We start from the raw sequence: 13,475 nt of genomic DNA, 5'->3' as shown, positions 1-13,475 counted from the left end.
GGTGGGTCCCTTCGGGCCAGGTCTTGGCCCCAGAGTCAGCAGCGCTTTTGGAAAAGGTGCCATAAGTTGAACGTGGCTTTTCAGCCCACCTGGTGCTGACCACGGTACAGTGTTGGTGCGAGGCACACTTCGTGAAGCTGGGGTGTCTGTACCTGATTCCCGCGAGATCTTTTATGCTGTGATACTTGATCAGAGGCAGAGAAAGAGTAGGGCCTTGAAGAAGCAGCCATTTCTGAGGCTCGGTGGACAAGGCGGAGAGCGTGAGGCCGAGTTTAGCTGACGGGGGGGGGCGCCGAAGCTGGGGCTGCTGGCTTCTAGGAGGAGGACGGTGCCTGTGGGCTGGAGCCGCAGGCCTGCACAGGCTCTGAGGAGAGCGCCTGGAGGCAGGGCCCTTCTGGGCGCGGGTGGTGCCGGTCCAGGGAGTGAGGCCTGCACTGAGGGCCTGAGGCTAAAAGTCCATCTTCTTTCCACTAACCCAGGAGGGCCCTGCCCGCTGCACTTCTGAGTGGGCTGGGAGCCCTGGGAGAGCTCGGGGGGTTCGGGGGCTTAGGTGGAGAGAAGCCTGAGTGGATGGCATTAGCGAGTCCAGAGGACACTTCCCAGTGCCCTCCGGGCGGGCGCTTTCAACACTTCCTCACGCTGAGAGCCTCCCGCGTGCCGGCCCTTCGGCAGGTCGCTGTCCAGTATTCCCTCTGGCCCTTGAGCTGCTGCTTCAGTGGCCTCTCTCCCAACAGCCTCCTAGGAAACCTAGTACGACCCGACTCTGCTCCTGCGCTCCGTTCCTGCTGTCTGCGCCCGCGGCCCACCCACACTCCTTCGCCTCAGGCTCCGCGGCGCCGGGACCCGCTCTCTAGCGCCCGCCCCCGCCCCGCTGGGCTGGCAGGTCCACTCACCCTGCAGGGAAGCTGGTCCTCAGAAGCCCTTTGCTCCTGGAATGGGCAGTCCTTGTCTTGCCCCCCGCCCCAGCCCACCTCACTGTGGTGAGGGGCCCTCCTGGCATTTGGAAGGGCCAAAGCACGTGAAATGCCCGCAATTCAATGAAAACTCGCACCACACAAAATGCCACCCATGCGCGCCCGGGCCGGGCCTGCACCTGCTCAGAGTTGGCACTATGGCCTCGTCCCCAACATTCACGCTCCTCCCGTCCGGCCTGTGCAGTTCTGTGCGTTTTCACCTGTCCCGGCTATCCGAGTCCTTATGCCTTAAAACTCTCGAATTCCCGTGGGGGAGCCAGAATCCGCGTGAGGGGCTGGTGAGTGCAGCAGAAGGGGAGGCTGAGGGGCAGGTGGACATGGCCTGGCCTCTTCTACGGAGCGGTCGGGAGGGCTGCTCGAAAGGTGGTGCGGCCTCGCTGGGCACCTTGCTTGAGTTCTGCAGTGGCTGCCCCCCTCCCCCCACAGTGATGCTTAAGCAGAAGTGGGGTGGGCCTCCCTCCCCCCCCCCGCCCCCCTCAAGCCTGTGCGATGCCAGTGGACACCGAGTGATGGGGCAGTATGCCCCACAAGTACATCTTCCCGATATAGGACGAGCTGGGGATGCTGTCGCCGATGGCACGGAGGCCCTTGGCGGGGCTGAGAGAGAAGCCAGCCCTCCGGCCTTGCCCAGCTGCCCCTTGCCTCGCGCTTGCTGTTCCTCCTTGAGCTTTGTGCTGTGGCCCCGCTGAACTGTCCTGTCGCTCTCTTTAGGGTTGAGCTTTGTGAGCTTTGACCCGGGGGGTAGAGGACTGGAGGGGCCAGGGGCCAGGCCCATTCCAGGAGCAAAGGGTGGGTCCAGGACTGTGGATCCAGGCGTAGCAGCTCGAATTTTTACCTGAAGGTCAGGTAACCTGTGCTGCACTTACCTGCCTGCCTCTTCAGGTGAGGAAGCTTGAAAGGCTCGAGGGCAGAGGGCAGGGACTTCTCCTTGCTGCTCAGAGGACACAGGTGGGGTCTGGGGAGATGCCAAGCTGGACGCCGCGTCTCGGCAGCCAGAGCCCTGGAAGGGCGGCAGCCGACCCGGCCTGGGCTCTGAGTGCAGGGCCTGCGGCTCCACACTGGTCATCGGCCCCCTGGCGTCCTCCCCTGCCCGAGCGGCCTCGCGAGGCTGGAGGTGGATTCGGGTCCTGTTTCGCTAGCCTGTGACCCACCGGAGGGATGGCGGCGCTGCCCGGCCTGTCTTCATTACCTCGCGCTGTGCTTCGCGTCTCGGACGGCGTTGCAGGCAGCAGGAGAGGGAGGACGCAGCTGCGGGCTGCAAAGACGCAGCCCCGTGAGGACATGTTTAAAAACTTCCACAGAGAACTCTGACTCGGAGCAGAACTGTGTTGGGTCTTTGGGATTTTTTTTTTTGTTTTTTTTTTTAAAGAGGAAGAAATAATGCGCAGGGCGTATACTTCGCTGCTCGAAGGAGCTTAAGCCACGACGCCCGCGGGCTGGCCGGCCCCTGCTGAGGGAGAGGGAGTCAGCAGGGCACGAGGACGAGGACGCCGACAGGGCTGCTGGGCGGTCCGCCCCTCCCCTGCCTGGAGACGCCTCTGCTCACGGGTTCACTCAAGGCCCACCCTCAGCTGAGCCCCCGTGGCGTTCCGCGCAGAGCGGTGGCTCTTATCCCTTTATTATATTTAGTTTGATGCGTGTTTTATCTTCCTTGCTTTACGCCCTGTGAGGCCAGAGTCCACATCTTCTCTCCAGTTCCTCCTTCCAGCCCTGGCTGTTGTGGCCCGGTGGCATATTAGACAATAGGCATTTTATAGGACATGTTTTTCTAGTGGAAATGAGTGTCTTGAACCTCACACATGACCCTGTGTGAGGGCACCGTGGGGCCACACGGGCGCACTTAGCTCACACAGACCCGCTCCAGTCGTCTGGCAGAGAGAAAGAGAACTCACGTCCCACGCACGGGGTGATTCTGCCACAGCTTTGCCCTGTTCGCTTGGGCCTGCGGTGGGAGACCTGACTCGGCCCCTCTCTGCCTCTGCCCTCGTGTGGGTCACGTGCCCCTCTGCACCTTGCGGTCCCAGGGTGATGGCAGTGCTTGGCGTGGAAGGCTGACTCTCAGCTAGGGTGGCCCCTCAGCGGACTGGCCGCTTCCTCTGGTGCTCAGCTGCAGGGGAAAGACAGCTCCGTGGCCAGAGGGAGACGTAGCAGGGCTGGACCACTCCGGCGGGTGGCGGGAGCTGTGGCGAGCTGTCGTTTCCATCTTTCCTGGTAGCTTAAACCTCGTGTAAGCCGAGGCTCCCCTGCGTTCATTTGTTTTTCACTGACCGCTGTGTGGACGAGCGAGTGGAAGAGAGAGAAAGTCCATCCAAGACCCAGGGTGGAGTCTCGGGATTTCACATGACATTTCTGGAATTGTCCAGTCTGCAGACCAAGGACAGTCACAAGAAGTGGGTCAGGAAACACTGACAGCAAAGAAAAGAGCAACACGGAACCAGCCGGGCAGGCTGCTCCCTCCGCCTGCTCTCCTGGCTGGGAGCGGTGTGGCCGCGGCCTGCGTCTGAGACCCCCAGGACTCGCTGCGGGAGGCGCTTGGCAGTGGGCGTTAACCAGGAGTGAAAGAAAAGGCAAAACTATGTCCAGAATATTCTGTTTTAGACGTCCCGGGAGCGTCCAGTGTGGTCGCTGCTGTGCTTTGACGCTGGTCTCGTGCGCTGCGTCTCCGGGCTGGGGTCGCCGTCCAGTGCAGCGGCCGTCCTCCTGTTGTGCGCCCCAGGCCTCCCCCAGCATCCTGCCTGGACGCCCCAGCCCCCCGCGCCCTGTGCTCGGGTGTCAGCAGGTGAGCTGGGGGAGGGGAGGCCAGGCTGCAGCATGTTTTTAAAAACGGATGAAACAGGGGCCTCCCTGGTGGCGCAGGCGGTTAAGCACCACACTGTGAAGCAATCCGCAGCCACTGCAGCACGAGTTCGATCCCCGGCTGGCCGGAGAGCAGCCCACATGGCAGGGCAGACCTCTCCTGTCTCGCCCGCTGCTCCCCTCGGCGGTGTGTTTCAGTCAGTCTGCCTGTTCTGCTCCCTGCTCTGTCTCTGGGGAATCCTCTCACCCCCCACGCCTCTGGCCTGTGCCCCAGTTCTTGCACGCATAAATAAATCTTTAAAAAATGAAAAGACCCGATGAAACATTGGACTTGGGGATGAAAGAGAGAAGGCAGCGTGTACAGCAAGTTCCAGAGGGCGGCTTCATGCCCGCTTCCCCTTTCACTTCTTGAAAGGGGTGTTGTGGAACTGGAAACTGAATCTGTGCCCAGATGACTCACAGGTAATTTTCTTTCCCCGTTTGCCAAGGCATCTTGGAGTTGCCGCCTACCCTTGGCCCAGTGGGTGCCACCTCACGCTCCAGCATCCTCCCGAGAACCCCCCTGCTGCTTCCTCGCAGGTTTCCTAGGAAATAGTGAAGCCGGCCAAGCCAGGAAGGGGCAGAAAAAGTCATCAGCACGTCGTGACAGCTTGACACTAGCGCTTCTGCGTTTGATGGGTGTGCTGTGGCCACCGTTGTTGGAAGAAGGATGTGTGGGAGGGTGGAGGCGCACCTTTCCTTTGTAGGAGGCGCGCCCTCCTTTGTGGTACCACAGACCTTGTCTCCCACCAGGCGCCTGCAGAGGGAGGGGTCTAGCAGGCGCTGGGCCGGGGCGCATTAGCTCCTCTGCCCGTGCAGTTCTGCAGGGGGTCCTGCCCTGGACGTAGGTGGATTTGAGTGGAGAAACTACTGCTCTGGGGCTGGGCTCGGTGCCATTGCGGGGAGCCTTGTCAGCGCTTAGTCTCTGAGCTGCTCACCTGCCACACCTCCCAGTGCCTTGTGTCTGCGCCCTGCGGGCTCGGTCTGGCGTCGTCTGGCTCCGCAGCATCCAGGATGGGCTCTGCCGTCCCGGTGTTGGACTCAGAATTCGTGCGACCTTAGTCGTGAGAGACGCCCAAGGATGGAGCTCCCGAGGGTCCTGAACCTTCTGTCCTCCGGGTCGTTGAAACTGACCTGTTCCCCCAAAGCTCCAGAACTGTGTCCCCAAGGCCCCGCCTCGAAGTGACTTGTTTCCCCTGGTGGACCCCATCCACGCTGCAGGCTCGTTTTGGGCTTCTTCGTTGTAGCCGTGACTGTCCCGGGCAGTGGCGTGTCTCAGTGCCAGAAAGGGACGCCAGACCTGCGTTTCCTCAGTCAAGGCTTCTGACCCTCTGAGTCTCTCCCATCCATTCTGCCAGCATGTGGGCAAGTCCGGGCTCGACGCCAGCGGCCCAGAGGAGGAGGACATAGGGCCTGCCCTGGGGCGATGACCGCGGAGAAGAGACCCGCACAGGTGCAGCCGAGGAGAGGGAGCATGTCTCAGCCCAGAGGGATCTTCGCCGCCCTTGAGCTCTCCCGGCCCAGCCCTGGGTGCTCGGCACCTCAGGTTCTGGAAGAACGTGTGTTATTTTCACAGAGCTGCTTAGTAGGGCCTGTGAAGAATGGTGCAGGCAGGAGAGTGGGGATCAGCAGATCTCAGCAGAGTGGGGCACTCAGCCGCCTTCCACCTGGGAAAAGTGCTTGCTTCCGGGAGGAAGCCTCAGCAGGTTCGAGTCCTTTAACTCCCCTCAGCCTCCCGGGTTTTACTCCCCCCTTTCTGTGCATTTTCAGGGGATGTGCTGGCCACGCCTCTGATCCAAGCTCTGTGGAACATAAGCACCCCAGAGTTGTACCTGCACCCTGAATCCTCAGCATGCGCCTGTTTGATCTCACCTATTACATGAACAGGGTACCAGAAACGGGGGACTGCGGGGTCCCCATCCTGATCAGGACATTCATATTGCTCTGGGACATGAGATGGGGATCCCGTTACAGAAGCCAGGGCCTTTGGGGGGGAGGGCGGACGTGACGGCTCCTGGGGAACAGCGGGGCAGCGCCGGCGTCCGGTGGGTGGGGCAGGGAAGGGGGCTCCGGGGGGCTGTGTTGGTTCTGGGGAGCACGCCCTGCGTTCTGGCCGTGTCGCGGGAACCCGCAGCACTGCTGCTGCGGCCTTATCCACAGGCGCTGGTGCGGGAAGTGTCTTAGAGGGTCGCCAGCATAGCAGGAAGCTGTGAATTACTTTTACTTAATAATGCTTACTGTTCAGTGCACCCCGAATTAGGCTGGCGTTGGGGTGCTTGAGCACCCGAACCTCTTCGCTGTTGGGTTTTATTGCTGTGTGATTCGGACTTCAGAATTCTTCTGTTGTCGGGGCCTTTGCCTCTCAGTGCTTCCCCGCAGTTCTGCGGGCAGCCTTGCGACCAGTCCCATCGGGTCACCCCTCTGGCGGCGTAGAGCCGTTCTTTGTAGATGACTCTAACTTTCAGGTGCCTGAGCTTCGCACTGGTCACTCATGGCCTTTTCCCTCCACCCCTGCTTGGCGGCCTCCAGCTTTCCCCGGGTCCCCCTCTCTCCCCTCGAAGGAAGGCTGCCCGCCTCTCCTCCTCGTCATCCGCTCCCAGTCAGTGGGGGGTCCGGGACGTGTCAGCACCGTGGGCAGCTGGTCGCTCACGGTGCTTTACCAAAGGTCAGTGGGGTGTTGTCCAGCCTGTCGGTACCAGCTGCACTGGTGGTCATTATGTGACATCGTCGATGCTGCACAGGTGGACCAGCGTGGGGAGCGAGAGTTGGTCTGTGAACGCCAGGGTAAGTGCTTTGGAGAAGCAAGTTCCTTTAAAAAGGAAATGCGCTTGAGCTAGGTTTGGGCAGAATGACTCCCAAAGACTAGGCTGGAGGAATCCTAGAAACCCAGGCACCCGCCCTTCCTGCTTCAGAGCGGTGCAGGTTCTCTCTCTTCCTCAGAGAGACTGGACATTGTCGGTGCACCATGGTGAATTATTTTAATGGTATTTTTTTAAGATTGATTTTTATTGATGCACACAAGAGCTGGGGTGCAGGACAGAGGTGTGGGGGGTGAGAGGATTCACCAGAGACAGAGCAGGGGACAGAACAGGCAATGGACCAAAACACACTGCTGAGGGGAGCAGCGGGCGAGTCAGGAGAGGTCTGCAGCGCCATGTGAGTAGCTCCCTGGCCTGGGATCAAACTTGTGCGTGCCACAGTGGCTGGCGATAGCGTGATAGTGCTGAGAATTTAACCCCTGGGCCACCGGGGAGGCCCCACATTGTGGTGAATTTTAAGCAAGAAGCACTAACCCGGGCCTCCCTGGTGGCGCAGCGGTTGAGCGCTGGGTTGCGAAGCTGCCCGCGGCCTCAGCAGCTCCGGTTCGATCCCCGGCTGCTCCCCGGCCACCGGAGGAGGGTCCCATATGGCGCGCAGACCTCTCCTGCCGCCCGCTGCTCCCCTCAGCAGTGTCCTTGGTCCTTCTGCCTGCTCTGCTCCCCCGCTCTGACTCTGGTGAATTCTCTCACCCTCCCACGTGCTTCTGACTGTACCCAGTGCTTGTGTAAATAGATAGATAGATAGATAGATAGATAGATAGATAGATAGATAGATAGATAAAATGAGCAAAGTCTATTTAAAAAAAAAAAAAAAGCACTAACCCGTTGGGAAGACCTTATTGGCCTTACATCCAACGTTTGGGGGCTTGCAACTGTTATTTAACAAATGATACTGGGGGGGAGTCACCGTGCTCGCCTGGTACGTGAATTGTCGGTTTTATTTTTTTTTTTTTATAGAGGCATGCTTTTTTTTATTTATTTATTTGTTTGTTTGTTTGTTTTGTTTATACAAGCACTGGGTACAGTCAGAAGCGCGGGAGGGTGAGAGAATTCACCAGAGCCAGAGCGGGGAGCAGAGCAGGCAGAAGGACCGAAGGACACTGCTGAGGGGAGCAGCGGGCGGCAGGAGAGGTCTGCGCGCCATGGGGGACCCTCGCCCGGCGGCCGGGGAGCAGCCGGGGATCGAACCGGCGCCGCAGAGGCCGCGGGCAGCTTCGCCACCCAGCGCTCAACTGCTGCGCCACCGGGGAGGCCCGAATTGTCGGTTTTAAGTGGTTTCCACGGACTCTGTTAGTGATGGAGAGGAAACCAGTGTTCTCCTCTGCACCACTCCCTTCCCCACCGCGTTCTCGTCCTGCCGCCTGTGGGGCCTGCAGCCTGGACTGCGCTTGTCGCTCTGACCCACTTCCGCCCACAGCCTGCGCTCGCCGCCTCGGTGCTCGTGGCCGGCCATCGTGGTCGTTCCCGCCGCCCTGGGTTGGCGTAAGAGTGTCCTTCGGGAGCTCCCTCCGGAAGACCCGCGGGCCCAGGCTCCTGTCCTGGTGTCCTTGAGTGACAGTCGACTGGGCACAGAATTCCGGGGCCGCTCTTTCTCTCCTTGGTCTGCTAGCACTGAATTTTACTGAGAACATTTTCAAGATTTTGTCTCTTTTGAGCAGTTTGATCTTTTCGCCTAGTTGCAGAAATCTAGAAACCTTCCTAGAAGGTCCGTCTTGGCGCCAGTGGCTGGCCCTGGCCACCACATGCCGTCAGCCTGGTGGACGCAGTGTGGACTGTACCTGCCTGTGGCCTTGTGGGCCGGTCTGTGTGTCCACGTTCGTTCCCTGCCACTTCATCTGCTCCACGCAGCGTCGCCTGGTCTTTGCCTTCGGTTTTCTTCTTTCTTTCCAAATCTTTCATATTTTGTTTATCTGTTTTCCCGGGGCAGCTTTCCTTTTACAACATGTCTTTATTGGTAAATTTGGGCCTCCCCCGGTGGCGCAGCGGTTGAGCGCTGGGTTGCGAAGCTGCCCGCAGCCTCTGCAGCGCCGGTTCGATCCCTGGCCGCCGGGCGAGGGTCCCACACGGCGCGCAGACCTCTCCTGCCGCCCGCTGTTCCCCTCAGCAGTGTGCTTCCCTCTGCCTGCTCTGCTCCCCGCTCTGGCTCCGGTGAATCCTCTCACCCTCCTGTGCTTCTGACTGTACCCAGTGCTTGTATAAGTAAATAAGTCTTTAAAAAAAAAAATAGGTAAGTTTTCCATGGCCCAGCTGTTTGCAGGATGCCGGCTTGGGGAGGTGCCAGGCCGCTGTTCCGGGTTGGCTGCACGCTTCCGTGCTTGGGGTCCAGGCTGTCCCTCCGCAGCCCAGGCATGGGGCTCTGTGAGGGCAGGGCAGTGCTCTCCCGGCCGCAGGCGCGCTCTGGGAGGTGAAGAGCTTGTTTGCGCGTTGATTGGCCCTAACTCTTGGCCCACACAAGTTCCTGCTTTGCCAGGCAAAGAATGTCTGGTCCCAGAGGGTGTGTCCTTTGCCTGTAGGAAGTATGTTTTTACAGGTCCCTGATTTTGGCAGCTGTTGCACCTACTTTGGGGGCCAGAGTTTTGGTATCTTCTAGTTTTATAGAAAACAGACCGTGCAGGGCCTCCCCGGTGGCGCAGCGGGTGAGCGCTGGGCTGCGAAGCTGCCCGCAGCCTCTGCAGCGCCAGTTCGATCCCCGGCTGCTCCCCGGCCACCAGAGGAGGATCCCGCACGGCACGCAGACCTCTCCTGCCGCCCGCTGCTCCCCTCAGCGTCTGCCTGTTCTGTTCCCCGCTCTGGTGAATTCTCTCACCCTCCCGCGCTTCTGACTATACCCAGTGCTTGTATAAATACATAAATAAATAAATCTTTAAAAAAAAAAAAAAGAAAACAGTGTACATTTTTAATTTACTTTTTTTTTTGCACTTGGAACACATTTTGAACAGCATGAAGAGTTCTCACTTTGCGCTGTGGTGCTCAGATCCAGCCTTAACGCACGTTTTCCCCTAATGATCGACTGCTGGTCCCCAGGGCCTGTGTCGGGCATTTTCCTGCACCTTCTCCCTCAAGCCTCCCCTCATACTGCCACCCGCCTCCCGAGTACCCAGAACCCGGGGCGTGTGTGCCTTTCATTCCTCCGTCGTGCCTGCTCCCCGCGAGGGGTGTTCCAGGCCTCGGGGATAAAGCCTGAGGAATGTGCTTGACACACCGGGGCCCAGATCTTAACACGCTGCCCTCTGAGCCAGGGGCGAGCGGTGATCTGGGGGAAGATAGTTTGGGGCTTGGAGGAAGTGTGGCGGAGAGGGCGGCGTGGGAACCTGGCGTCCGCCAGCGCTGCGGGCTGCTGTGGGGCTGCTGGACACCGCGCCAGGCGCCACGGCATCAGCGGTGAAGCTGCCGCGACTGTCTCAGAACCCAGCGTGGACCGCACGCCAGCTCAGCGCTTCACACGCGGTGTCGCGTTTAGTTCTCGGCACCCAGCTCGCAAAGAGCAGAGCCGAAACTCAGCCAAGGTGGGGCTCAAGGGCCTGTGCACTCGCCACCTCCCCTGGCCGGGAGCAGCCGAGCGGTTGGGGTATGATGCCCCGTGGGCAGGCCCAGTGGTCTCGCCTGGCAGCGGAGAAGCTGGGACCTCGGGAGTCTCGTCTGACCGGGGCCCCGCCGCGCGGGAGGGCCCCCGAGGCTGCCGCCTGGCCCGCCCCGGCGGCCGCACTGCCCTGACCCTTCTTCTTGCTTCCTCCTCAGGTGCACTACATCCTCCAGGAGGTGGTGATGGGCGGGATGGTGCTGGAAACAAACATGAATGAAATCGTGGCTCAGATGGAAGCTCAGAACAGGCTGGAGAAATCCGAGGTGAGTTGTAGCGGCTCTTCCGCCCCGGGCGAGGGTAGAGCGGGCGCTTGTGGGGGTTCGTGTCGTGGTGCAACTGCCGGAGCGCCCCGAGCCTGTCTCCTTTCCTCCTTGGGCCACCCAAACACACTGACCGGAAGGCCGGCCTTGAGAAGTCAGCAGGTCAGAACGATGCTTGAAATCTCAGCCTCGGGCCGGCGGCGTGGCTGGGAAAGCCGGTGGCTGCGGGAAGCAGCTCCCGGTGGGGGCTGTGGTGGGGGCTGTGGTCGGTGGCCGCGGTTGTGATTTCTCCTCCAAGCTGCACGTCCCTGGAGGGAGCCAGAGGCCCCTCGGCTCCCAGTGTGGCTTCCTCACTTGTGTGTGGGGTGGGAGTCTGCGCTCCCAGCCGCCCTTTCTCTCGGTGTCTTTCAGACCGCAGGGTTCCCAGTTCCCGTATTTCCAGTTAACCTTATAGAAAGCTGCAGTAGAGTTTGGGTTGGTCTGGAAATGACATGCCCCAGCGCAGGCCCGGTGGTCTCTGGGTTTGACCAAGATGCTCCTGGTACCTGTGCCGAGGCCTCCGTCCCCTTCATCGGCCTGCCCGGGGAGCCAGAGGTCACGGCACGCACCTCCACCCGTGCCAGCAGGCAGAACAGGCCGCTCTGTAGTTACTGAGCATCTTCAAGGGCTTCATCGCTCGTTGTAACTGAAGTAGATCTTCCAAAAGAAGAAACTGGAATTCTTTCCCGTGAGGACTGCCAGTCCCGCTGAAGCAGCTTTTCCAGGCCACATGTTTTGTGGCAACTACGGTTGTTTCAGAAATGCAGGCTGGGAAGCTTCCAGGAACAGTGAGTGAGTCAGAGGCAAGGGGACTGGAGACCAGAAGAAACAGAGGCCTGGGTGAGGCTGGAATTGCATCGTGGAGAGGCAGCTGGGAGAGAGCCCTCGTCTCCTCCCCTTCTCCTTACCGGGGGGCCGGGGACAGCGAGGGCTGGCACAGGCGCCTCCCTCCTGGGGCCACGTGACGTCCCACGGCCAGCTCACATGGCCCGGGGCTGGGACTGCCTTTTCCTTTTAAGAACTTCCCTGTGACCACTTGCCTCTCTTGAGAGAGGGTTTTACTTTGCTTCATAACCAGAGAAGTGCCCCAGGGGCTGAGTACAACTTGGGTAAACCATACTGAGCGCCTCCTGTATGCCAGGTGCCGCTGTGTGCTGGGGCTACAAAACTGCATTCGACACAGCCCCTAAAGGCCCACAGAATTCGGGCCCCCGGACCCTAACCCCCCTGTAACCTAAACATCACACCTTGCATTGTGTGTGTGCTCAGTCTCAACGTTGTAGGCCTCGTCCGCATTTTTTTTTTTTTTTTTTTAAAGCACGAAGCAGACACAGGTTGGCCTCACACCCACCTCTTTTCTCCTCAGGGTGGTCTCTCGGCAGCCCCCGCCAGGGCTGTGTCTGCTGTGAAGAACATCAATCTCCCGGAGATCCCTCGGAACATCAACATCGGCGATCTCAACATCAAAGTCCCCAACCTGTCCCAGTTTGTCTGAGGGCCAGGACCTGAACAGACTGGGGTGCGGGGGCCGGGCCGAGCCAGTCCCGCAGCAGCGCCTGCGCCCGGAGAGTCATACCAGCAGGGCGGGGCTCCCTTCTCACATTTGCGGTCCTGCGGCCTCCTCTGCACGTGGCCACTGCCCACGTGGGGGCCTGCCTTCCTCGGAGGGGCAGCACGGACAAGCCTCGCCCCGTCCCCCCGATCCCCAGCGGCGGGGCCTGTATCGAGAGGCCATCTGCTTCTCAACCCCCACCCCCAGTGCTGTCCCTTCTCTGACAAGAGTCTCCTCAGCCCTCGAGGCTCTGAGGGCTGTCTCCTCTGCAGGCGAGGTAGCCGGAAATTGGCTGATGCTCAAGTTTGGGGGATGAGGAGCGTAACAGGCAGGATTTTACCAGAACCAGAGTTGCCTACCGGCTGCATCAGGGTTGTCCGAGTTGGAGCCCCTTTGTGTGGTCGGCTCTCAGTGGCCCCCTCTGCAGAGCACGTCACCCCCTTGGTCCAGCCCTCGCGCTGCTCTGGAAGGGTTTATGTGCCGGACGCAGTCCACACTCAAACCTGGTGTTTGTCCCCACACCGCACGGGGCGAGTGTGTCTCTAGAAGGTAAAACTGACTGTAAAACGGAATAGTCCGGAGTCCGCTCTTGCAGGCTGGAAATACATTCTGCTCACGAGGAAGAGGCGCTCGGTCGCTGTGTTGTGAATGCAGGAAGCCAGGGCCACTGTCCAGCTCTGGGGCCCGGGGGGGGGGGGGGGCGGGGATGTGTCTTTCCCCGGGGTGTGCGCGGCCCCGCCTGGGTGCCGTTCAGGGCTCGGCCTGTTCTCAGGTGACACCCTCCCGAGCTTTGGGAACCCGTGAGGTGGTGTGCAGTGGAGTCTACCTGCCTGTGCTCCGTGAGGGGAGGTGCGGCGTCTCACCTGTGACTGCTGCCCGGCCCCGGGCTGTTCTCAGGCCTCCTGAGGGGCCTGCGGGGGGTGCCTGGCAGGACCGCACCCCTTCCTCAGTGAGCGCTTCCCGAGCTGGGCCCCATCCTTCCTCTCTGAGCCTCTGAGAGCTTCAGAGCTGGGCGGCGCTGAGGAGGAGATGGGTCGGCCTCTTCCTCCAGAAGAGGGAAATGGATGCACGTCTGTCCGTTGTCCAAGCCCCTGCCTCCTGGTGAAGGCCTCGCTTCTCTAGCAGACACTCGAGCACATCACATGTTTCTCTCGCGTGTGCTGCACGCGGGAGAGGAGTAAAGAGGGACCCGTGTTCGTTTCGCACTGCTGTCGGCAGCGTGGCTGGCTTCCCCCGGCGTCCCTGCAGCATTGGCCACTCCGCTTTGTGGATGAAGGGAGACTCGGCGCTCGGTCCTGCGGCCTCATGTCACTGCTCGAGATGGTGCCCAGTTGTGTTTTCATTACATAGAAGGAAACGGAGGCTGAAGCGTTGGAGAAGCTTCTCAGGAGCTGTGGTGGGGGCTGGCGTGGT

The 13,475-nt window shown here is 60.4% G+C and overlaps 1 protein-coding gene across 1 annotated transcript in view; it reads left to right on the top strand.

Moving 5' to 3' along the window:
* AP3S2 (adaptor related protein complex 3 subunit sigma 2) overlaps nucleotides 1-12,744 on the top strand; it is a 32,382-nt gene extending 19,638 nt beyond the window's left edge. The window contains exons 5-6 of the mRNA XM_037509890.2: nucleotides 10,367-10,474; nucleotides 11,877-12,744. Coding sequence (XP_037365787.1) covers nucleotides 10,367-10,474; nucleotides 11,877-12,005 — 237 coding nt within the window. The 3' untranslated portion in view covers nucleotides 12,006-12,744. The remainder of the gene's footprint in view (nucleotides 1-10,366; nucleotides 10,475-11,876) is intronic.
* Nucleotides 12,745-13,475: the final 731 nt, after the last annotated feature.

The sequence above is a fragment of the Talpa occidentalis genome, unplaced genomic scaffold (genome assembly GCF_014898055.3).
Source record: "Talpa occidentalis isolate TD23 unplaced genomic scaffold, MPIMG_talOcc4v2.1 talOcc4.14, whole genome shotgun sequence".
NCBI classification, from domain to species: domain Eukaryota; kingdom Metazoa; phylum Chordata; class Mammalia; order Eulipotyphla; family Talpidae; genus Talpa; species Talpa occidentalis.
This window is presented reverse-complemented; position numbering and strand designations above follow the sequence as displayed.